Source organism: Sinohyriopsis cumingii, chromosome 10 (assembly GCF_028554795.1).
Source record: "Sinohyriopsis cumingii isolate HCF-2022 chromosome 10, ASM2855479v2, whole genome shotgun sequence".
Lineage (NCBI taxonomy): Eukaryota > Metazoa > Mollusca > Bivalvia > Unionida > Unionidae > Sinohyriopsis > Sinohyriopsis cumingii.
In genome coordinates this window covers 95,790,935-95,818,089 of record NC_142970.1, presented here as the reverse complement: position 1 = coordinate 95,818,089, position 27,155 = coordinate 95,790,935, and the positions used below count along the sequence as shown (strand labels likewise).

Genomic DNA, 27,155 nt, shown 5'->3' with positions numbered 1-27,155 from the left:
CAAGGGCAAATTCAAGAGCCAGTACAGAAGGCTCGCGATATTGGAGGTTAATATTAACTACATCAATCAGATTGATTTAAAAAAAAGTCTGCAATAAATATTCATTTTCCAGCATTATCTACTGTGATTTAGTCATCGCTGAGTCCGATTGTTGTACGATTTGCTGCAATTTCTGTGTTCACTAAAATTACCGTGTCTCGGCCTGTAGACATATTTTGAGCCGATAAAGAAATTGCAGAAAACCGTGATGTAATCTGACTGTACAATTACTTATTCGAAGCATATAAAGCAGGAAAGGAGAATATTTATTGCAAAAGTTAATAAATACATAACGCGAGTGTCCTTAACAATAATGTGTATTTTTATAAGACCACACGGCGGCAGGCTTTTTGTTCAAAAACCGGTTTCGGTAATCCAGGATTCTCTTTGAAAATCGGTTCAGACCGAAAACGAATCAGTATCACAAGGGAATATTCATTTTGACAGATTTCGGTGGGCACTTGGAATATAATTTGGCTTTTCCTATGCGTACGTATATCTTCGTTACTGAACCGTACTTGTCCCGTGGTCGAGTTTCAACTTGGATAACAACCTGTCAGTGTGTAATATGACACTATCGTTTGGTTAGAAAGAGGAATCCAACTGGAAATTGGTAAACAATTCAGTCTCCGATTTCAAGGAACTGTTTTTATCTATTACAGCTTAATATAAAAGTTGAAATTTAAGAAGTAATAAAAACGTGTATTGATTGACGGAGGTATCTGACATATTTAAACATATACACGTGTTTAAACAAACAGCTGTGTCCCGACCAACGGTTATGTTACAGTTTAGCTCAATTGATCCTGATGCGTCATTAAAAGTTATTGTATTTATATTTAGAAAAGGGGATATTTAAAGGTCCTTGTGTCCGCCTTTCTGTACGTCAAATAATTATTGGAATTTAACAAGTGTCGCAGTTTATGATGGTTTGTCATGAAACTTGAACAATAGTATTGTCATCACATGAAATCACTTCTACAAATCGCTTTACCCCCGCAATTTTTTACGAGTTTTTCCAGTTTGTCCTGCAGTTAAATGGTTTGCTTTGCAAAATCAAGTGAGCCAGTCCTGTTTTCAATGGGTTTGTAATACAAGTCTTGGTTATCATGTGAACATATGCATCTCGACAAACCACTTTGCTCCCGCAGTTTGTGATAGTTTAGTCCCTTAAGACATGCAACTGAAGATTCGTGTGAACGCAACTATTCTTAGTTTATGATGGATTGCTGTAAAATTGTTACATATTATGTGCACAACCCGAATTAGCGTACCAGCAGTTTGCTGCGGTATTTATTGAAGTTATGACCCATTTTGTCTCGCAGCTAGTTCTACTGTCATCTAGTTCGTGTCTTGTGAGCGTAACTGGTCTTCGTTTTTAAGGGGATCGCCAAGAAACTTGGTAAATGTTTTAGCTATCACCTGAAGATCTGCATATCAACAAATGACTCGTTTTTGTTTATTTTATTTTATATATTTTTTTGGAGAGTTTGTATCCTTTTTTTTTCGGCCTGAAACTGAAGACAGAATCTTATAAACACAACCTGTCATATATTTTTTGTCTATTTGTTTTTATTGATTACTGTGAAACATGGCGCATATCATCGTCTGCATTGAAAGATGCGTTTATTTGTTTACTTACTGCTGGATGCAGCATATTGCAAAATGCTTTGGAGCAGTTTTCACATGGATTGTGTTGGACTTAGCATTATATGTAATGACCGTTATTAGAAAATATGTAATTTGACTAGCCTCATTATTTTTAGAAGAGGTCATTACTATTTTTAATAAACAATCATCTTTATTATGGTAGGAGAGGAGATGCATGCTATTCCTCTGTGTGTGTGTGTGTGTGTGTGTGTTTGAGAGAGAGAGAGCGTGGGGTTGTGCGTTGTAAATATGAAATATTAGATATGTTGGGGTGGCAGTGCTTTGGAAGTGTTGACGAATGTAAAGGCTTGTGATGAGTTGATTTTCTTGATTTTGTTGGTGCTCAGATGCTTGGACTATGACACGAAAACTATTGTTATCACTTCTACTTGGTACTATCAGCTGCCTCACTTGGCGCTCAACATTAAGAGGTTAGTGTTAGGACTGGTCGACCTGGTGCCAGGATAATGTGACTGGGTGGGACATCATGCTTCATGTCTGCGGCATGATGCCCCAGTGCTAGACATCATTATAAACTGGCACACTGTATGCATCGTAGCGATATGACTGTAACATTGTTAAAGCTACGTTACAATAAAATCACACACACACACACACACACACACACACACACACACACACACTTCTACTTTTTTTCTCTCACCCTTTACCATCGCAAGAATATGTAATTTCGGTCAAATCACCCCCCAAATTGAACGTTCTGTTGGTGTGTGATGTGTACTTGTCATTCATTAAACAATATACATGTATATGCAATGGCAGTTATTATTTTTTTCTTTTTTTCCGATTAATGACAAAACTTCCAGATTGTATCTTGATTGAAGCTTGGGTTATTCACAGTTTTTTTTTTTCTTTTTAAAACAAGAAGAACAACAACATACCATTTTAAACATAGTTTTTTTATATAGAATATACGATGAATACGTTTCAGTGGAATAAACCATACAACATAATAGATGTTTCTAGTAGTAATAGAAGGTTGCTGTGACCTACATTTCATGGCTGTCGCTTGGTGAGTTTTGTATGAAAAGGCTGTTGGAACAATTAAACGATCAGTGTGAAATATCATTAAATGGAGGACACTTAATGAAGTGCCATTTGATTGATAACACTAGTTGTCGGCGTGGTTTTCAAAGTTAACGTAATTTACACGAACCGAGTAAGCGACAAAAATGGTAGCGACATTACTTTGCATATATTTTGAGTTTAATAAGGTCTGTGTGCGAGCCATTCCTTCGAAATAATATATGGAATGCTCAAAAATGTAAAACATATCAGCGACAAAAAAATAATTTTAACATCTTGTGACCCTCAGTAGTACAGTATTGTCATTTCAAGAGTTGGATTACGTGACCTACTTATTGTGCATCATTGTGTTGCACATTGTTAAATATATTTAATTTTGAAATTCAGGAGACGGTGCAGAAAATCCCATTTCGACACAACTACCGAGGAGTTCAGCAGGAATTGGAGAAATTACAAGAAGAGTCCGAGAAAGTCAATACACTCAAGAGGAACGTGGATGAAATATGCAGATCCAAGGTCAGTTCCCTCTCCTTTTTTATTGTTTCTTTCTCCTATTGCTTGTTCCAATTATTTAAATTTAGCGTGCATAGCGGGGATGTAGAAGATCTCAGTGCAATGTGCGGATGCAGATCATCAGTTAATCGCCGGTATGTAGAAGATATTATTGCATAGTGAGGATGTAGAGGATTTTTGTACATAGTGAGGATGTAGAGGATCTTGATGCATAGTGGGGGGGGGGGCGGGTAGAGGATCTTAGTACACAGTGGGGATGTAGAGGACCTTAGTGCATTGTGGGGATGTAGATCTTCGTACATAGTGAGGCTGTAGAGGATCTTGATGCATAGTGGGGATGTAGAAGATCTTAGTACATAGTGAGGATGTAGAGGATCTTGATGCATAGTGGGGGTGGTGGTAGAGGATCTTAGTACACAGTGGGGATGTAGAGGATCTTAGTGCATTGTGGGGATGTAGAAGATCTTCGTACATAGTGAGGATGTAGATGATCTTGATGCATAGTGGGAGGGGGTAGAGGATCTTAGTGCATAGTGAGGATGTAGAGGATCTTAGTGCATTGTGGGGATGTAAATGATCTTGGTGCATTGTGGGGATGTAGAGGATCTTAGTGCATTGTGGGGATGTAGAGGATCTTACTGCATAGTGAGGATGTAGAGGATCTTAGTGCATTGTGGGGATGTAAAGGATCTTAGTGCATTGTCAGGATGTAAAGGATCTTAGTGCATTGTGGGGATTTAGAGGGTCTTAGTACATAGTCGGTATGTAGAGGATCTTAGTGCAAAGTGGGATGTAGCAGATCTTATTGCATAGTGGGATATAGAGGGTCATAGTGCATAGCGCAGGTGTAGAGGATCTTAACGCATTTGTGGGGAAGTAGAGGATATTAGTGCATAGTGGGGATGTAGAGGTTCTTACTGCTTAGTTGGGATGTAGGATATTTTAGTGCATAGTGGGGATGTAGAGGATCTTACTGCTTAGTTGGGATGTAGGATATTTTAGTGCATAGTGGGGATGTAGAGGATCTTACTGCTTAGTTGGGATGTAGGATATTTTAGTGCATAGTGGGGATGTAGAGGATCTTACTGCTTAGTTGGGATGTAGGATATTTTAGTGCATAGTGAGGATGTAGAGGTTCTTACATGTTTGTTCATTTCAAATGAAATTTATTAAATGAGGCAATTAATTTTTGTCTTTTTGTGAGTGTTAGCAAACAGAAGATTGAAATAATTTGTCAAGTTTCAAAACTTAATGAGCAGGAATTATTTATTTGTGCAGTCCATAGAAAGGTTGTAGTGAAATGACTTTAAGATACACAAAAGCTTGCACATTTTTTATAGGAAAAAATAGAAATTTTAGACATAATCTCAAACGATCTTATATGATTTTTAATATCAGTAGTTATTTTTATTAGAGTATTTGCTCTTGATCAGCAATATAATTTTTTTCTGGTAAAATCTTTTGCAGCAACTTTGTTTATTTGAATAAAAGAGTTCACGTATTTGTAGTTCTTTTCTTCAGAAAATTATAGATGATTAATAGGGTTTTTACTGAATTACAACTATTGATGATCCAACTATTATGTACATAGGTTCATTGTAACGAGATCTTTGCAAGATCATAGATAAGAAAACTTTCATCTATGTTTTGCAGTGTTATCGGCTATTTTAGGCAGTACTTGATCCACCCAATTAACAATTTTTCATTTGGCAGCAGGGATGGTAACCATTTTGTGGACGACCATTATTGTTTTTAAGTTTTGTTTATCATTTAGTCATCGCAATTGATTCTTTAGGAGGATTTTTAAGAGAATTAATTACTGGTTCTGCACAGAGATCTTTAGTTTGCTTGTTTCGACAATATCCTTAAGTTTTTAGATAAAGTAGGGCATTCTTATTATTTATTTCCAGCATCCAATTTCAAGCTTTCCTTTTTTTCCAGGGAGACACAAAAGAAGTTAAGGGACTTGAAACTGAATACAGGGTTTTAGAGGTGAGGCATAACTTTCTTGGTTTTCTGTCTTGTTATTTTGATGTGTTATTATTTTCTTGATGATAAGATACCCAGAATTCCATGCATCTCAATACACAGATTTCCCACATCACATTTTATTTAAACATTTAGGGCTCCAGGTGGCAGAGTGGTCTAGAGTGCTTGCCTTTACTGATCACTGATATCTCACCTCTGGCGCTTGGGTTCAAGTCTCGGGCTCTGCCAGTGTGGGCATGAGAAAAAGCTTGCCACTAGCTTCCCATGGGTAGTTGGTTCTAACCAGGGTTTTCCCTGGTTCTTGTTTCCACCAGTTAGTCTGCTATGCGCAGCTTATCTTGCACTGAAAAATGGTGTCAAACCCAAAACAACAAGAGCATTAACTGTTGAATGGTGCAACAGAAGCTAAAATGTCAATCCATTGTTGCTGCTAACTGTTGGGGGGGGGGGGGGAGCATACCATTGGACAAAGTTTTCAGAGGTAAAGATTTGACATGTTGGAGAAAGAAAGTAGTTATTTTAGACACAGCAAGCATTGACATGTTGGAGAAAGAAAGTAATTATTTTAGACACAGCCAGCTTGGATGTATTGGAGTAAAGCAGTAATCATTTTAGACACCGCAAGCATTGACTGTTTGGAGTAAGAAAATAATCATTTTTGACACAGCAATCATGGACTCATTGGAGCAAGAAGTTAATCATTTCAGACACAGCAAACATAGACTCATTGGAGTAAGAAGGTGATCATTTTAGACACAGCAGACATGGACTCATTGGAGTACGAATGTGATCATTTTAGACACAGCAGACATGGACTCATTGGAACAAGAAGTTAATCATTTTAGACACAGCAAACATGGACTCATTGGAGTAAGAAGGTGATCATTTTAGACACAGCAAACATGGACTCATTGGAGTAAGAAGGTGATCATTTTAGACACAGCAGACATGGACTCATTGGAGTAAGAAGGTGGTCATTTTAGACACAGCAGACATGGACTCATTGGAACAAGAAGTTATTCATTTTAGACACAGAAAACATGGACTCATTGGAGTAAGAAGGTGATCATTTTAGACACAGCAGACATGGACTCATTGGAGTAAGAAGGTGACCATTTTAGACACAGCAAACATGGACTCATTGGAGTAAGAAGGTGACCATTTTAGACACAGCAGACATGGACTCATTGGAACAAGAAGTTATTCATTTTAGACACAGCAAACATGGACTCATTGGAGTAAGAAGGTGGTCATTTTAGACACAGCAGACATGGACTCATTGGAGTAAGAAGGTGGTCATTTTAGACACAGCAGACATGGACTCATTGAAACAAGAAGTTAATCATTTTAGACACAGCAAACATGGACTCATTGGAGTAAGAAGGTGACCATTTTAGACACAGCAGACATGGACTCATTGGAGTAAGAAGGTGGTCATTTTAGACACAGCAAACATGGACTCATTGGAGTAAGAAGGTGGTCATTTTAGACACAGCAGACATGGACTCATTGGAACAAGAAGTTAATCATTTTAGACACAGCAAACATGGACTCATTGGAGTAAGAAGGTGGTCATTTTAGACACAGCAGACATGGACTCATTGGAACAAGAAGTTAATCATTTTAGACACAGCAAACATGGACTCATTGGAGTAAGAAGGTGACCATTTTAGACACAGCAGACATAGACTCATTGGAGTAAGAAGGTGACCATTTTAGACACAGCAGACATGGACTCATTGGAACAAGAAGTTATTCATTTTAGACACAGCAAACATGGACTCATTGGAGTAAGAAGGTGATCATTTTAGACACAGCAAACATGGACTCATTGGAGTAAGAAGGTGACCATTTTAGACACAGCAAACATGGACTCATTGGAGTAAGAAGGTGACCATTTTAGACACAGCAGACATGGACTCATTGGAACAAGAAGTTATTCATTTTAGACACAGCAAACATGGACTCATTGGAGTAAGAAGGTGATCATTTTAGACACAGCAGACATGGACTCATTGGAGTAAGAAGGTGGTCATTTTAGACACAGAAGACATGGACTCATTGGAACAAGAAGTTAATCATTTTAGACACAGCAAACATGGACTCATTGGAGTAAGAAGGTGACCATTTTAGACACAGCAGACATGGACTCATTGGAGTAAGAAGGTGGTCATTTTAGACACAGCAAACATGGACTGATTGGAGTAAGAAGGTGGTCATTTTAGACACAGCAGACATGGACTCATTGGAACAAGAAGCTAATCATTTTAGACACAGCAAAAATGGACTCATTGGAGTAAGAAGGTGACCATTTTAGACACAGCAGACATGGACTCATTGGAGTAAGAAGGTGGTCATTTTAGACACAGCAGACATGGACTCATTGGAACAAGAAGTTAATCATTTTAGATACAGCAAAAATGGACTCATTGGAGTAAGAAGGTGACCATTTTAGACACAGCAGACATGGACTCATTGGAACAAGAAGTTAATCATTTTAGACACAGCAAACATGGACTCATTGGAGTAAGAAGGTGACCATTTTAGACACAGCAGACATGGACTCATTGGAGTAAGAAGGTGACCATTTTAGACACAGCAGACATGGACTCATTGGAGTAAGAAGGTGGTCATTTTAGACACAGCAAACATGGACTCATTGGAGTAAGAAGGTGGTCATTTTAGACACAGCAGACATGGACTCATTGGAACAAGAAGTTAATCATTTTAGACACAGCAAACATGGACTCATTGGAGTAAGAAGGTGGTCATTTTAGACACAGCAGACATGGACTCATTGGAACAAGAAGTTAATCATTTTAGACACAGCAAACATGGACTCATTGGAGTAAGAAGGTGACCATTTTAGACACAGCAGACATAGACTCATTGGAGTAAGAAGGTGACCATTTTAGACACAGCAGACATGGACTCATTGGAACAAGAAGTTATTCATTTTAGACACAGCAAACATGGACTCATTGGAGTAAGAAGGTGATCATTTTAGACACAGCAAACATGGACTCATTGGAGTAAGAAGGTGACCATTTTAGACACAGCAAACATGGACTCATTGGAGTAAGAAGGTGACCATTTTAGACACAGCAGACATGGACTCATTGGAACAAGAAGTTATTCATTTTAGACACAGCAAACATGGACTCATTGGAGTAAGAAGGTGATCATTTTAGACACAGCAGACATGGACTCATTGGAGTAAGAAGGTGGTCATTTTAGACACAGCAGACATGGACTCATTGAAACAAGAAGTTAATCATTTTAGACACAGCAAACATGGACTCATTGGAGTAAGAAGGTGACCATTTTAGACACAGCAGACATGGACTCATTGGAGTAAGAAGGTGGTCATTTTAGACACAGCAAACATGGACTCATTGGAGTAAGAAGGTGGTCATTTTAGACACAGCAGACATGGACTCATTGGAACAAGAAGCTAATCATTTTAGACACAGCAAAAATGGACTCATTGGAGTAAGAAGGTGACCATTTTAGACACAGCAGACATGGACTCATTGGAGTAAGAAGGTGGTCATTTTAGACACAGCAGACATGGACTCATTGGAACAAGAAGTTAATCATTTTAGATACAGCAAAAATGGACTCATTGGAGTAAGAAGGTGACCATTTTAGACACAGCAGACATGGACTCATTGGAACAAGAAGTTAATCATTTTAGACACAGCAAACATGGACTCATTGGAGTAAGAAGGTGACCATTTTAGACACAGCAGACATGGACTCATTGGAGTAAGAAGGTGACCATTTTAGACACAGCAGACATGGACTCATTGGAACAAGAAGTTATTCATTTTAGACACAGCAAACATGGACTCATTGGAGTAAGAAGGTGATCATTTTAGACACAGCAAACATGGACTCATTGGAGTAAGAAGGTGACCATTTTAGACACAGCAAACATGGACTCATTGGAGTAAGGTGACCATTTTAGACACAGCAGACATGGACTCATTGGAACAAGAAGTTATTCATTTTAGACACAGCAAACATGGACTCATTGGAGTAAGAAGGTGGTCATTTTAGACACAGCAGACATGGACTCATTGGAATAAGAAGGTGGTCATTTTAGACACAGCAGACATGGACTCATTGGAGTAAGGTGGTCATTTTAGACACAAGCAAACATGGACTCATTGGAGTAAGAAGGTGGTCAGTTTTAGACTCAGCAGTACATGGACTCATTGGAACAAGAAGTTAATCATTTTAGACACAGCAAACATGGACTCATTGGAGTAAGAAGGTGACCATTTAGACACAGCAGACCATGGACTCATTGGAGTAAGAAGGTGGACCATTTTAGACACAGCAGACATGGACTCATTGGAACAAGAAGTTATTCATTTTAGACACAGCAAACATGGACTCATTGGATAAGAAGGTGATCATTTTAGACACAGCAAACATGGACTCATTGGAGTAAGAAGGTGACCATTTTAGACACAGCAGACATGGACTCATTGGAGTAAGAAGGTGACCCATTTTAGACACAGCAAATGGACTCATTGGAACAAGAAGTTATTCATTTTAGACACAGCAAACATGGACTCATTGGAGTAAGAAGGTGACCCATTTTAGACACAGCAGAATGGACTCATTGGAGTAAGAAGGTGGTCATTTTAGACACAGCAGACATGGACTCATTGAAACAAGAAGTTAATCATTTTAGACACAGCAAAATGGACTCATTGGAGTAAGAAGGTGACCATTTTAGACACAGCAGACATGGACTCATTGGAGTAAGAAGGTGGTCATTTAGACACAGCAAACATGGACTCATTGGAGTAAGAAGGTGGTCATTTTAGACACAGCAGACATGGACTCATTGGAACAAGAAGTTAATCATTTTAGACACAGCAAAAATGGACTCATTGGAGTAAGAAGGTGACATTTTAGACACAGCAGACATGGACTCATTGAAACAAGAAGTTAATCATTTTAGACACAGCAAACATGGACTCATTGGAGTAAGAAGGTGACCATTTTAGACACAGCAGACATGGACTCATTGGAGTAAGAAGGTGGTCATTTTAGACACAGCAGACATGGACTCATTGGAACAAGAAGTTAATCATTTTAGACACAGCAAACATGGACTCATTGGAGTAAGAAGGTGACCATTTTAGACACAGCAGACATGGACTCATTGGAACAAGAAGTTATTCATTTTAGACACAGCAAACATGGACTCATTGGAGTAAGAAGGTGATCATTTTAGACACAGCAGACATGGACTCATTGGAGTAAGAAGGTGGTCATTTTAGACACAGAAGACATGGACTCATTGGAACAAGAAGTTAATCATTTTAGACACAGCAAACATGGACTCATTGGAGTAAGAAGGTGACCATTTTAGACACAGCAGACATGGACTCATTGGAGTAAGAAGGTGGTCATTTTAGACACAGCAAACATGGACTGATTGGAGTAAGAAGGTGGTCATTTTAGACACAGCAGACATGGACTCATTGGAACAAGAAGCTAATCATTTTAGACACAGCAAAAATGGACTCATTGGAGTAAGAAGGTGACCATTTTAGACACAGCAGACATGGACTCATTGGGAGTAAGAAGGTGGTCATTTTAGACACAGCAGACATGGACTCATTGGAACAAGAAGTTAATCATTTTAGATACAGCAAAAATGGACTCATTGGAGTAAGAAGGTGACCATTTTAGACACAGCAGACATGGACTCATTGGAACAAGAAGTTAATCATTTTAGACACAGCAAACATGGACTCATTGGAGTAAGAAGGTGACCATTTTAGACACAGCAGACATGGACTCATTGGAGTAAGAAGGTGACCATTTTAGACACAGCAGACATGGACTCATTGGAGTAAGAAGGTGGTCATTTTAGACACAGCAAACATGGACTCATTGGAGTAAGAAGGTGGTCATTTTAGACACAGCAGACATGGACTCATTGGAACAAGAAGTTAATCATTTTAGACACAGCAAACATGGACTCATTGGAGTAAGAAGGTGGTCATTTTAGACACAGCAGACATGGACTCATTGGAACAAGAAGTTAATCATTTTAGACACAGCAAACATGGACTCATTGGAGTAAGAAGGTGACCATTTTAGACACAGCAGACATAGACTCATTGGAGTAAGAAGGTGACCATTTTAGACACAGCAGACATGGACTCATTGGAACAAGAAGTTATTCATTTTAGACACAGCAAACATGGACTCATTGGAGTAAGAAGGTGATCATTTTAGACACAGCAAACATGGACTCATTGGAGTAAGAAGGTGACCATTTTAGACACAGCAAACATGGACTCATTGGAGTAAGAAGGTGACCATTTTAGACACAGCAGACATGGACTCATTGGAACAAGAAGTTATTCATTTTAGACACAGCAAACATGGACTCATTGGAGTAAGAAGGTGATCATTTTAGACACAGCAGACATGGACTCATTGGAGTAAGAAGGTGGTCATTTTAGACACAGCAGACATGGACTCATTGAAACAAGAAGTTAATCATTTTAGACACAGCAAACATGGACTCATTGGAGTAAGAAGGTGACCATTTTAGACACAGCAGACATGGACTCATTGGAGTAAGAAGGTGGTCATTTTAGACACAGCAAACATGGACTCATTGGAGTAAGAAGGTGGTCATTTTAGACACAGCAGACATGGACTCATTGGAACAAGAAGCTAATCATTTTAGACACAGCAAAAATGGACTCATTGGAGTAAGAAGGTGACCATTTTAGACACAGCAGACATGGACTCATTGGAGTAAGAAGGTGGTCATTTTAGACACAGCAGACATGGACTCATTGGAACAAGAAGTTAATCATTTTAGATACAGCAAAAATGGACTCATTGGAGTAAGAAGGTGACCATTTTAGACACAGCAGACATGGACTCATTGGAACAAGAAGTTAATCATTTTAGACACAGCAAACATGGACTCATTGGAGTAAGAAGGTGACCATTTTAGACACAGCAGACATGGACTCATTGGAGTAAGAAGGTGACCATTTTAGACACAGCAGACATGGACTCATTGGAACAAGAAGTTATTCATTTTAGACACAGCAAACATGGACTCATTGGAGTAAGAAGGTGATCATTTTAGACACAGCAAACATGGACTCATTGGAGTAAGAAGGTGACCATTTTAGACACAGCAAACATGGACTCATTGGAGTAAGGTGACCATTTTAGACACAGCAGACATGGACTCATTGGAACAAGAAGTTATTCATTTTAGACACAGCAAACATGGACTCATTGGAGTAAGAAGGTGGTCATTTTAGACACAGCAGACATGGACTCATTGGAATAAGAAGGTGGTCATTTTAGACACAGCAGACATGGACTCATTGGAGTAAGAAGGTGGTCATTTTAGACACAGCAAACATGGACTCATTGGAGTAAGAAGGTGGTCATTTTAGACACAGCAGACATGGACTCATTGGAACAAGAAGTTAATCATTTTAGACACAGCAAACATGGACTCATTGGAGTAAGAAGGTGACCATTTTAGACACAGCAGACATGGACTCATTGGCGTAAGAAGGTGACCATTTTAGACACAGCAGACATGGACTCATTGGAACAAGAAGTTATTCATTTTAGACACAGCAAACATGGACTCATTGGAGTAAGAAGGTGATCATTTTAGACACAGCAAACATGGACTCATTGGAGTAAGAAGGTGACCATTTTAGACACAGCAAACATGGACTCATTGGAGTAAGAAGGTGACCATTTTAGACACAGCAGACATGGACTCATTGGAACAAGAAGTTATTCATTTTAGACACAGCAAACATGGACTCATTGGAGTAAGAAGGTGACCATTTTAGACACAGCAGAATGGACTCATTGGAGTAAGAAGGTGGTCATTTTAGACACAGCAGACATGGACTCATTGAAACAAGAAGTTAATCATTTTAGACACAGCAAACATGGACTCATTGGAGTAAGAAGGTGACCATTTTAGACACAGCAGACATGGACTCATTGGAGTAAGAAGGTGGTCATTTTAGACACAGCAAACATGGACTCATTGGAGTAAGAAGGTGGTCATTTTAGACACAGCAGACATGGACTCATTGGAACAAGAAGTTAATCATTTTAGACACAGCAAAAATGGACTCATTGGAGTAAGAAGGTGACCATTTTAGACACAGCAGACATGGACTCATTGAAACAAGAAGTTAATCATTTTAGACACAGCAAACATGGACTCATTGGAGTAAGAAGGTGACCATTTTAGACACAGCAGACATGGACTCATTGGAGTAAGAAGGTGGTCATTTTAGACACAGCAGACATGGACTCATTGGAACAAGAAGTTAATCATTTTAGACACAGCAAAAATGGACTCATTGGAGTAAGAAGGTGACCATTTTAGACACAGCAGACATTGACTCATTGGAACAAGAAGTTAATCATTTTAGACACAGCAAACATGGACTCATTGGAGTAAGAAGGTGACCATTTTAGACACAGCAGACATGGACTCATTGGAGTAAGAAGGTGACCATTTTAGACACAGCAGACATGGACTCATTGGAACAAGAAGTTATTCATTTTAGACACAGCAGACATGGACTCATTGGAGTAAGAAGGTGATCATTTTAGACACAGCAAACATGGACTCATTGGAGTAAGAAGGTGACCATTTTAGACACAGCAGACATGGACTCATTGGAACAAGAAGTTAATCATTTTAGACACAGCAAACATGGACTCATTGGAGTAAGAAGGTGGTCATTTTAGACACAGCAGACATGGACTCATTGGAACAAGAAGTTAATCATTTTAGACACAGCAAACATGGACTCATTGGAGTAAGAAGGTGACCATTTTAGACACAGCAGACATGGACTCATTGGAGTAAGAAGGTGACCATTTTAGACACAGCAGACATGGACTCATTGGAACAAGAAGTTATTCATTTTAGACACAGCAAACATGGACTCATTGGAGTAAGAAGGTGATCATTTTAGACACAGCAAACATGGACTCATTGGAGTAAGAAGGTGACCATTTTAGACACAGCAAACATGGACTCATTGGAGTAAGAAGGTGACCATTTTAGACACAGCAGACATGGACTCATTGGAACAAGAAGTTATTCATTTTAGACACAGCAAACATGGACTCATTGGAGTAAGAAGGTGATCATTTTAGACACAGCAGACATGGACTCATTGGAGTAAGAAGGTGGTCATTTTAGACACAGCAGACATGGACTCATTGGAGTAAGAAGGTGGTCATTTTAGACACAGCAAACATGGACTCATTGGAGTAAGAAGGTGGTCATTTTAGATACAGCAGACATGGACTCATTGGAACAAGAAGTTAATCATTTTAGACACAGCAAACATGGACTCATTGGAGTAAGAAGGTGACCATTTTAGACACAGCAGACATGGACTCATTGGAGTAAGAAGGTGACCATTTTAGACACAGCAGACATGGACTCATTGGAACAAGAAGTTATTCATTTTAGACACAGCAAACATGGACTCATTGGAGTAAGAAGGTGATCATTTTAGACACAGCAAACATGGACTCATTGGAGTAAGAAGGTGACCATTTTAGACACAGCAAACATGGACTCATTGGAGTAAGAAGGTGACCATTTTAGACACAGCAGACATGGACTCATTGGAACAAGAAGTTATTCATTTTAGACACAGCAAACATGGACTCATTGGAGTAAGAAGGTGATCATTTTAGACACAGCAGACATGGACTCATTGGAGTAAGAAGGTGGTCATTTTAGACACAGCAGACATGGACTCATTGAAATAAGAAGTTAATCATTTTAGACACAGCAAACATGGACTCATTGGAGTAAGAAGGTGACCATTTTAGACACAGCAGACATGGACTCATTGGAGTAAGAAGGTGGTCATTTTAGACACAGCAAACATGGACTCATTGGAGTAAGAAGGTGGTCATTTTAGACACAGCAGACATGGACTCATTGGAACAAGAAGTTAATCATTTTAGACACAGCAAACATGGACTCATTGGAGTAAGAAGGTGACCATTTTAGACACAGCAGACATGGACTCATTGGAACAAGAAGTTAATCATTTTAGACACAGCAATCATGGACTCATTGGAGTAAGAAGGTGACCATTTTAGACAGAGCAGACATGGACTCATTGGAGTAAGAAGGTGGTCATTTTAGACACAGCAGACATGGACTCATTGGAACAAGAAGTTAATCATTTTAGACACAGCAAACATGGACTGCTTGGACTAATACAGCAATCATTTTAGACACATCAATCATTGACTTGTTGGAGTAATAAAGGAATCATTTTTGACACAGCAATCATGGACAAATTGGAGTAAGACAATAATCATTTTAGACAACAGCAGTCATGGACTCATTGGGTGGAAAACAGTAATCATTTTAGACACAGCAGTCATGGACTTGGAGTAATACAGTAATTATTTTAGACACAGCAGTCTTGGACTTGGAGTAATACATTAATCATTTTAGACACAGCAGTCTTGGACTTGGAGTAATACAGTAATCATTTTAGACACAGCTGTCGTGGACTTGGAATAATACAGTAATCATTTTAGACCAAGCAAGCACAATGCAGATTTAAAACTTGGCACAGAATTGTCTTTGTATGAGTAGTGTTGTATCTAGATTGTTTTAAATTGGCACTGCAATGTGTAACCTGCCCTCACTGGGGTGCACCCTTGACTACATTGTTGAGAATTGTCCTATTAGTTATCTTAAGTACACCAGCAGAGTGCATAACAATGCTTTCTCTCATTGAAAAATTGTACTCTGATTAGATTTTAACCCTTTAAAATGCTATGACAGACAATACACTCTGCCTTCACTAATAGAGTGGGTCCAACACTGATGAGGGATTTGTGTTTTGTGGCTTTAACATCATTCTTCAGGAACATGACAAGCTATACACAACAGGTAGAGGTTAGATGTGTAATTGATCTGTATAGGCAAGCGCCTTAGACCTTTTGGCCACCTGGGGGCACTGACGACGGATTTGATTTTTAAACCAAGAGGAGATATTTGTTATTTGAAATCCATGAATCTGTTCTGCCTTTAAAATACAGCCACAAGAATATTGACAAAAAACCTACAATTGTTTGGTTGTCTTATTTGCTAATGTTTAGATTCTTCCAGCACTATAATGGTAATTTGTTGTAACATTCCCTCATTATATAGTTCCTCAATATAATGGTCCCATTGCTACAGTAGTCCTGCACTGTAACAACCCATTTATGATCCCATTGCTACAATAGTCATGCACTGTAACAACCCATTTATGGTCCCATTGCTACAATAGTTCTGCACTGTAACAACCCATTTATGGTCCCATTGCTACAATAGTTCTGCACTGTAACAACCCATTTATGGTCCCATTGCTACAATAGTCCTGCACTGTAACAACCCATTTATGGTCCCATTGCTACAATAGTCATGTACTGTAACAACCCATTTATGGTCCCATTGCTACAATAGTTCTGCACTGTAACAACCCATTTATGGTCCCATTGCTACAATAGTCCTGCACTGTAACAACCCATTTATGGTCCCATTGCTACATTAGTCCTGCACTGTAACAACCCATTTATGGTCCCATTGCTACAATAGTCCTGCTCTGTAACAACCCATTTATGGTCCCATTGCTACAGTAGTCCTGTACTTTAACAACCCATTGGTTGTGATTTCTCCGATTGATTTTGTTTCAGTTTAAATCTTCATCTATCCCCTGTTCCAGACTTAAAGCTGTTTAAAGTATAAAACACCAGACTATGCACATTGTGGGATTTGAATTTGTTCATCTGCATGCAAGGTGGCCATACTTACAACTAGACCAAACAGGCATATAACTGATGTATTGGTTATAATGTTACTGATGTGGCATTGAAAAATATATCCTGTATTCCACTCTGATGAATTAACAAAATTACTTATTTTGGAAAATCCAGTCATTCTCAGCCTAGCTTAAAGTGAAATGTAATAAATTTCATAATTAATCAGTTATACATGTAAGTTAGAAATGGTTTTATAAATGAATGACTCAGATGTCTATTTTTCTTATAGACAAAATGATTGTATACAAGTACTATTTCAATTTTTGTTGGTTTTGATGGTACTAGGCTGCACACACTGTTAAATATATTACCTATCAAGTCATTACTGACTTGAAATGTAACATTTAACAGTATGTGCAGTCTAATGCATATTGACATTACTGACTTGATAGGTAACATATTTAACAGTATGCACAGTCTAATGCATATTGACATTACTGACTTGATAGGTAACACAGTATGCACAGTCTAATGCATATTGACATTACTGACTTGATAGGCAGATGTTATGCATCATTATTGTATTAAAGCATTATTGTATTAAAGCAGTCCAAAAATCATAAATCATACTAGTACTTGTTACTGTCTTATCACTTGTATATACATACAGGTGTAAAGAGCTATTGATGACAAGTACAGCATAAATCTTCTTTGAGAGAGTGTGTATATATTGCTGTTAAACAAGTTTATACTAGAGGCAATATTCATGCAGGCAGTAATTGATAACTTTCATTAAGTCAGTTTCAGCCCAGGATTAAAAATTATATGAAATATTCTAATGAATTTAAGCAAGTTTTCTTACTGAAACATGGAGTGGAATTTAATCATCTATTCAGAAAATAGAATGCAGCTAAACTAAACTAAACGTGTCTCATTATATGAGATTAAGAACAGAAATTTAGTTGATATGTTGAAATTTATATGAAATGAGTGTGTTATTACTCCATGTTTCTGTACATTTGACAGATTTGTCTTCACATCTTGGTTGAATAGATCATTGTTTCTTGTCTGTCTTATAGATAAGTATATATATATATAAAGTATTGTGGACATCTTAGTCATTTACTCGATTCAACATGCTACACAGTTTGCAAGATACTCTCTCTCATTATATATCTATCTATTTATCTCTCTATCTATCTATCTATCTATCTATCTATCTATCCTCTCTGTTAACTTTAGTCGTCATTGAATATTTAAAACACAGACATCCTTTTCAAGATTGAAACTAAATGGAATGGCATCAGGTCTGAATGATTCAGTGTTTGATGAGATGAACCAGTTTAATTTATTTCCTTAATTAATTTCAAATTAATATGCAAAGACAACAGTGTAATGATAATTATCTGTCATATGGCTTCTTTCATTGCACAGCTGTATATACTGTAGTTAGTTCATCCTTTTACAAAAAAATGTAATACATGTCTAGGTTTTACAGTGTCATTCACTGCACTCCATAAAAAAATTTGTGTCGGATATTTATAACTTGAAGTTGAAAAATGATATGCTTCATTTAATGATGTATACAATTCAGGACTACTGGTATTTAGAAGCATAACATCACTTGAGTTTTTTCTTCACTTGACACTGTACTGGCACTTAAAATTTGATAGATGTATGTAGCATGCCTAACTTTATGTAATCTGTTTACCTTTACCAGTAAATGTTATGTTTGTATATATTGTACATGCACTATGAGTGGAAATGATAAAATCAGTGCTACATGGATGCACCTGTATGGTGACTATTTTATTCTTTGATACAATTAAACTTCTTTAAGTTAGTTACAGCGTATGGCTTGAATTGGTTTGGTGTTTTATGGCCAATCATCAAGTAGATTATTTAGTTTCAAGGCAATTGGAGTAAAGTGCTTTGCCTAAAGACACACCAAGTAGTTAATTGGGGCTGATATTCAGGCAAGATTTGAACCCATTCCTTTGAGTTGTGAGTTTTGCATGGTAACCACAGAGCTACCATGGTTCCTTAGCCCCTATAACTCCCTAGCCTCTCTGTAATAATGTGTGATCTGCAGATTAGTAAGTATCTTAGCCCTGTAGAGCTGTCCTAAAGCTATTCTAAACTTTGTATACAGGACACCTCATTAATATAGTTTTTTGTTCATGCAGCATACCTGATGGCATGTCACATGGAAAACAGTTTTGAATTCCCCCCTCTCCATCATGTTTGGAAACAAACAAATTACTCAAAATGCATGCATTATAAAAAAGGGTGTGCATCATGTTCTCAAACACTTCTACAGTTGTCATATTTGATGGGATACTCTGATATGGCAGTGTTCAGATGCTTGTCATGTTTGATGGGATACTCTGATATGGCAGTGTTCAGATGCTTGTCATATTTGATGGGATACTCTGATATGGCAGTGTTCAGATGCTTGTCATATTTGATGGGATACTCTGATATGGCAGTGTTCAGATGTTTGTCATATTCGATGGGATACTCTGATATGGCAGTGTTCAGATGTTTGTCATATTCAATGGGATACTCTGATATGGCAGTGTTCAGATGCTTGTCATATTTGATGGGATACTCTGATATGGCAGTGTTCAGATGTTTGTCATATTTGATGGGATACTCTGATATGGCAGTGTTCAGATGTTTGTCATATTCGATGGGATACTCAGATATGGCAGTGTTCAGATGTTTGTCATATTCGATGGGATACTCAGATATGGCAGTGTTCAGATGTTTGCCATATTTGATGGGATACTCTGATATGGCAGTGTTCAGATGTTTGTCATATTTGATGGGATACTCTGATATGGCAGTGTTCAGATGCTTGTCATATTTGATGGGATACTCTGATATGGCAGTGTTCAGATGGTTGTCATATTTGATGGGATACTCTGATATGGCAGTGTTCAGATGTTTGTCATATTCGATGGGATACTCTGATATGGCAGTGTTCAGATGTTTGTCATATTTGATGGGATACTCTGATATGGCAGTGTTCAGATGTTTGTCATATTTGATGGGATACTCTGATATGGCAGAGTATTCAGATGCTTGTCATATTCGATGGGATACTCTGATATGGCAGTGTTCAGATGTTTGTCATATTCGATGGGATACTCTGATATGGCAGAGTGTTCAGATGCTTGTCATATTTGATGGGATACTCTGATATGGCAGTGTTCAGATGCTTGTCATATTTGATGGGATACTCTGATATGGCAGAGTGTTCAGATGCTTGTCATAATTGATGGGATACTCTGATATGGCAGAGTGTTCAGATGCTTGTCATATTTGATGGGATACTCTGATATGGCAGAGTGTTCAGATGCTTGTCATATTTGATGGGATATTCTGATATGGCAGAGTGTTCAGATGCTTGTCATATTTGATGGGATACTCTGATATAACAAAATGTTCAGATGTTTGTCATATTTGATGGGATACCCTGATAATGGCATAGTGTCTAGATGCTTGTCATATTTGATGGGATACTCTGATATGGCAAAGTGTTCAGATGCTTGTCATATTTGATGGGATACTCTGGTATGGCAAAGTGTTTAGATGCTTGTCATATTTGATGGGATACTCTGATAATGGCAAAGTGTCTAGATGCTTGTCATATTTGATGTGATACTTTGATATGGCAAAGTTGTCAAATGGCCATAGAAAGTAATAAACATGCAGTGAATAAATTTATTCTGTAGAATGCACCATAGCAAGCAATAAACATGGAGTGAATAAATTTATCCTGTAGAATGCACCATAGGAAGCAATAAACATGGAGTGAACGGATTTATCCTGTAGAATGCACAATAGCAAGCAGTAAACATGCAGTGAATAAATTTATCCTGTAGAATGTGCCATAGCAAGCAATAAACATGGAGTGAATAAATTTATCCTGTAGAATGTGCCATAGCAAGCAATATACATGGAGTGAACAGATTTATCCTGTAGAATGCACCATAGCAAGCAATAAATATGGAGTGAACAGATTTATCCTGTAGAATGTGCCATAGCAAGCAATAAACATGGAGTGGTGAATAAATTTATCCTGTAGAATGTGCCATAGCGAGCAATATACATGGAGTGAACAGATTTATCCTGTAGAATGCACCATAGCAAGCAATAAACATGGAGTGAACAGATTTATCCTGTAGAATGTGCCATAGCAAGCAATAAACATGGAGTGGTGAATAAATTTATCCTGTAGAATGTGCCGTAGCAAGTAATAAACATGGAGTGAATAAATTTATCCTGTAGAATGTGCCATAGCAAGTAATAAACATGGAGTGAATAAATTTATCCTGTAGAATGTGCCATAGCAAGTAATAAACATGGAGTGAACAGATTTATCCTGTAGAATGCACCATAGCAAGCAATAAACATGGAGTGAACAGATTTATCCTGTAGAATGCACCATAGCAAGTAATAAACATGGAGTGAATAAATTTATCCTGTAGAATGTGCCATAGCAAGTAATAAACATGGAGTGAATAAATTTATCCTGTAGATTGCACCATAGCAAGTAATAAACATGGAGCGAATAAATTTATCCTGTAGAATGCACCATAGCAAGCAATAAACATGGAGTGAACAGATTTATCCTGTCGAATGCACCATAGCAAGTAATAAACATGGAGTGAATAAATTTATCCTGTAGAATGCACCATAGCAAGCAATACACATGGAGTGAACAGATTTATCCTGTAGAATGCACCATAGCAAGTAATAAACATGGAGTGAATAAATTTATCCTGTAGAATGTGCCATAGCAAGTAATAAACATGGAGTGAACAGATTTATCCTGTAGAATGCACCATAGCAAGTAATAAACATGGAGCGAATAAATTTATCATGTAGAATGCACCATGGCAAGTAATAAACATGGAGTGAATAAATTTATCGTGTAGAATGCACCATAGCAAGCAATAAACATGGAGTGAATAAATTTATCCTGTAGAAAGTGCCATAGCAAGTAATAAACATGGAGTGAATAAATTTATCCTGTAGAATGTGCCGTAGCAAGTAATAAACATGGAGTGAACAGATTTACCCTGTAGAATGCACCATAGCAAGCAATAAACATGGAGTGAACAGATTTTATTGCACAAGTATCAAGGAGTATGCATGATAGCTGCCATTGAAATTATGTTCTTTTGGAAAACCAGGAATGCCTGATGCATCGGAATCAGCTGGAAGATTGTGTTTAAGAGAACACTACACTGATAAATGACAAAAATCCTGAAATATTATATTATGCGATAAATTTTAGGTATTTTCTTTTAAGAGTGAAGTAAAGTAAATTAGACGAAATAAAATATAAACAGAATGAGTAGTGGAATTGATAGTTACAGTCATTAAAACTTTCTGTGCTAAAAATAGCTGCTTTGTTATGACATTTTATTTTGTGTCAAAGCCAGGACAGTCTTAATATGTATTTGAATGAAATGATTTATATAAATAGATATTACTTAATGGGGAGACTGTATTTTTGATTAAATTAATGAGAATTATTACCCGTGTTTGAGTTAAAACATATCCTTCAGTGACATGTTCAGTCATGTGGAGACATTTCCTGTTTTATTTTAGCTTTGTTAGACTGAACTACTGTTTTGAATTTTGCTCAAAATTTTGTTTTCCCCATCTGATAAAGTACAAATTGCATTGCAGTTATGAAAGTTATATCTTGTAGCCATTATGTCTTCATTCATAAAATGATTCCAAATTGCTGTCCAATGTGACAGACAGTTTACTCAGAAATAAAAAAAACATTGCATTCAGCAAATGTGAAACTTATTATGTACAGAAATATCTAGTTACTGATATCATAGCATGTGTACTTTGCTTAGAATGTCTGAAATTTTTAACAAAATATTTAACAAGTTCATTTTGCTTCTTTGTGGTGCTAAATGCCTGTCTTTTAAAACCTGATTTATGAGTAACTTTATGTCAGTTTTAAACAGAAATTCTCAATTGTTATGCTAATTTTATGGAATATTAATGCTCATAAAATGTCTCCCATTAGTGACAAGATAACACAGTCAACACAATTAATTCAGTTTATCAGGTACAGAAAACATTTGATTGACATACTGATGGTGAAACATGAATTTTGTTTAAGATGCATGCAGTGCAAACTTGTTAATAGCCATTTCTCTTAAACAATAGCCTTTTATATTCAGCCTTCAAAACATGGCTATTCTAGAATAGAAAATATACTGTAGTTGGGAACTTTTCCCCTTTGTTTGAAGAAAAAGGGTGATTTTGTTTGAAATACAGGGGAGATTCAACAAAGCAAATAAGGCTAGGCTTGCAAAAGTGATGCATGATTTTAGTTGATTTTTAGAAAAACCAGTGTTGTAGAAAATAGTGTCAAACTTGCAATCGCTCATCCAGTCATAGACCTTGCTGTACAAACAGCCACATCTCTTACTGAGCCAAGATCAATCCATGCCATTGATTGATGCAGGTGAGATGTTGTAACAGAACCACAGTGGCTCAGGATCAGCTGGGGTAGCTACCAAGACCAATCCATGCCATTGATGGATGCAGGTGAGAGGTTGTAACAGAACCACAGTGGCTCAGGATTTGCAAGGGTGGCTACCAAGGTGTATGATAAGGCAATTGCACTTTTATGCCAAATGCCTTGACGTGATATAGCCTTATCTGTGTTGCTGTGCTAAGTAAAGCACCAAATTAAACCTTCCTGATACAATTTTGTGGATTCTGTTTTTTCTACTGTATGCTTATTCTTTCACTGTCTCATTCCTGTTGAGTATTTGTTTTAAGTCAGTTTAGATATATATGCATACAAACATAGATATAACATTGTTACGTTTTTAAAAAAAACAAATTTGCAAACAATAACATCCAACAGAAAGTAGATTCCAGGCCAATTCTTAATTCTCAAGATGAATGCCCTTTACAGAGAACAGATTGGTAGTTTTACACCAAGGCAATAGTTTATCCAAACAACAGTGATGACAAATACAGACTCCAACTCCTGTGGGTCAGAATCTTTATCAGTATCAACTGTGAATTAGGTAGTATTTGTTTCTAATATTACCATATCTGACTGCTTAAAATCCTTTAAAATGAAACTATCATATACACCCATGCCTCTTGTCTTACTGATAATCAATATTTTTACAATAAATTGGAAGGAAATGTTAAGCATTAATATGATGGCAATATACATACATACATACATACATACATACATACATACATACATACATACATACATACATACATACATACATACACGCATGCATGCATGCATGCATACATGCACATATACATGCACACACACATGCACGCTCACACACACACACACACATATATATTATCACTAGATCTGCAGTATTGCCAGGTAAGCAATGTGCAGACCCTGATTTCCTGATATAATATATAGAACAGAGAGTACTCATCTAGTTATTTCTCTGGCTCTGCTGTACAGACAAGCAAACAGTAGATCTGATACAATTTACAGAGCAGAGATGGCTCAGTCTAGTTACATCACTGTGTAGACCTTGATCTCCTGATACAAAATACGAAACAGAGATGGCTCAATCTAGTTACATCACTGCATCTGCCATAAGGATGAACAAACTATGTAGACCCGGATATGTCAAATGTACAGAGCAGAGATTACATCACTGTGTAGACCCTGAGTTCCTGATGCAGTATATATAGCAGAGATGAAGTATAGTTCCATCAGGTGTAGACCCTGAATTTCTAATACAATATGCAGAGCAGAAATGACTCCAGTTACATTACTAGATCTGCTGAATGACATACTATGTGGACCAAGATAAGGCAAAATATACAGAGCAGAAATGGTTTAACCTACTCATTAGCGCAATTATTTAAAAGTGTTTATAATCACAAGTTTTTGGTAAAGTAAAATAAATTCTCGGTATACGCCAAACATTTAACAAAAAAATTAAATGAGAAATATGAAGTTATGACTGCAAATGTGACATGGTGCCCCAGTCATGGTGTCCAGTCGCTTAGACAAGCCAAGGGACAAACTTTCAACTTTGCTGTACATTATGAAATACACATGCCTATTCAGGGATATCATTGGTCAGTAGGCCCTTGTTTACTTTGCTGTACATAATGTGATACACATACCTATCAGAGGATATCATTAGTCAGCCATGGTTTTGTTGCCATCTGGTGATGTCAGACTGACAGGTGAGAGGATCCATCAGTTTGAAATCATGTATTGATTATATTGGGTAAATATTTATACTGTATGTTGTAAACTGACATTGCATGTTTACATTGATACAGTAGTGAAAATGATTTAGCTTGGGTAGATTTGTTCTCATGGGAGCATGGTAACTCATGTGGTTGAGGGTTATGCTTGTAATCCAAGAATCAGGAGTTTAATACCTGCCCAACTCAGCCAGAGTTTGCTGGGAAGGGCATGTACATGTAGATTCCATTACCTCCCATGTTATAGCCATCAATGCGTTATAAATGCTGTTAAAACTAACAACATCATTGGTGCCAAAGTTGGGATAGGATCAATGACCTTGCATAAACCAAACTGGACTGTATTAAAAAGAATTACAGGCCTGTTTTTGTAACTGTGATTGGGAACGTGTCTTTTTTTTTGGGCAATTTGGCAGTCTTGTTTATGATGAGTAATATATTTGTAACCACATCTTAGACTCATTTATGAAAACATGGCAAAGATGGTGGACAGGTGAGCATCCCTTGACATAAGGATATTGCCAAATAGAAATATCACAATTAAAAATGAAAAAAGTAACGGTTAATATATATTATGTTACATATGTGTGCATCTTTGCACATTTCTAACATTGGGTGCTGCATACCTTGGCAGATGTTTGCTAGCCAGGACTATTCAGTTCATTATGTTCCACATCTTTGTTAAATGAGCTGGAGCCATGACATTTGGCTAGTTAAGACAACCAAGGAACAACAGTTTTTATCTTGAAGTGTGTCTGTCAGATATGCCTATTAACTGTGTTGTTATTTTGAACTCATTAGAAACAATTGTAGAACAGTTATATAATCCATACACTCGGCTAGTAATTTATCGCTTCTGTTGTTTGAAATAGACAGGCAAAACACAAATAAATTTTTGAATCTGAGACTATCCAAAAGATACAAATTAATTAATTAATTGACAAATTGATTTAAACTTTATCTCTAATATTCTGCATACATGTAAAAATAAATGTGTTAAGATTTTATTTTGCCCAGACAGAAGGGGTCACTGATAGTATTGAATGTATTTAACCTATACCTCCATGCTGACCAGTGATATATAAGAATGAACATGCTGTGATGAATTGGTACACACATGCACCTGTGTTGCACATGTGTGTGAAAATTTTAGCAAAGTCTGTACATTAATAATGGGGGCCCCAGGTGGCAAAGTGGTTTAAACTACTCACCTTTATGATCAGTGCCATTTCACCCTGTCTGGGTTGAGTCTTGGACTCAAAGTGGGTGTGTGAGAACACTTGCCAATAGCTTTACATGGGTTTTACCAGGTTAAATTACTAGATTCTTCATTCACCAGTTATTCTGGCTGCCATGTATAGCCTTTCATGTGAAGAATAATGGCATTAAATCAAATACAATACCACCAGTAATAATGGGCAATAATTTGCAAGCTGTTACATACATTAACACAAAACAAGAAACTTGGAAGTTTGAACCATGTTTGAACATAAGAATATTATTCTGTTTTTTTCTTCTTCTGTTTTTAACATTAGCAATAACACAGTTTTTTGTTATATCATTCCAAAGAAATTGGAGCCAAGTGACTTTTCCAAGGACTTGGTGTGGCAGCCAGCAGCAGAGGGGGCGAATCGGACATTTTGTCCAATCGTTATTTTGCTTAATTATTACTTTCTGCACTCAACGATCTAGTGTCGTCAGCGCCTGGTAAAAAAAAAACGACGACGGTCCATCCTACACGATGGTGACGTCATTTGGTTTAATTAACACCTTCTGCGCGCCGATCCCCAGCGTCGTCAGCGTCCGGTAAGCACATCGACGAC

General features: G+C 37.4%; 1 protein-coding gene across 5 annotated transcripts in view; it reads left to right on the top strand.

Annotated features, from left to right (window-relative positions):
* Positions 1–27,155, top strand: part of LOC149790609 (microtubule-actin cross-linking factor 1, isoforms 6/7-like) — a 376,630-nt gene that overhangs the window by 87,835 nt on the left and 261,640 nt on the right. For all 5 annotated transcript variants that reach the window (XM_089972718.1, XM_089972715.1, XM_089972716.1 and 2 more), the window contains exons 3-4: positions 3,124–3,252; positions 5,191–5,241. In XM_089972718.1, coding sequence (XP_089828844.1) covers positions 3,124–3,252; positions 5,191–5,241 — 180 coding nt within the window. The remainder of the gene's footprint in view (positions 1–3,123; positions 3,253–5,190; positions 5,242–27,155) is intronic.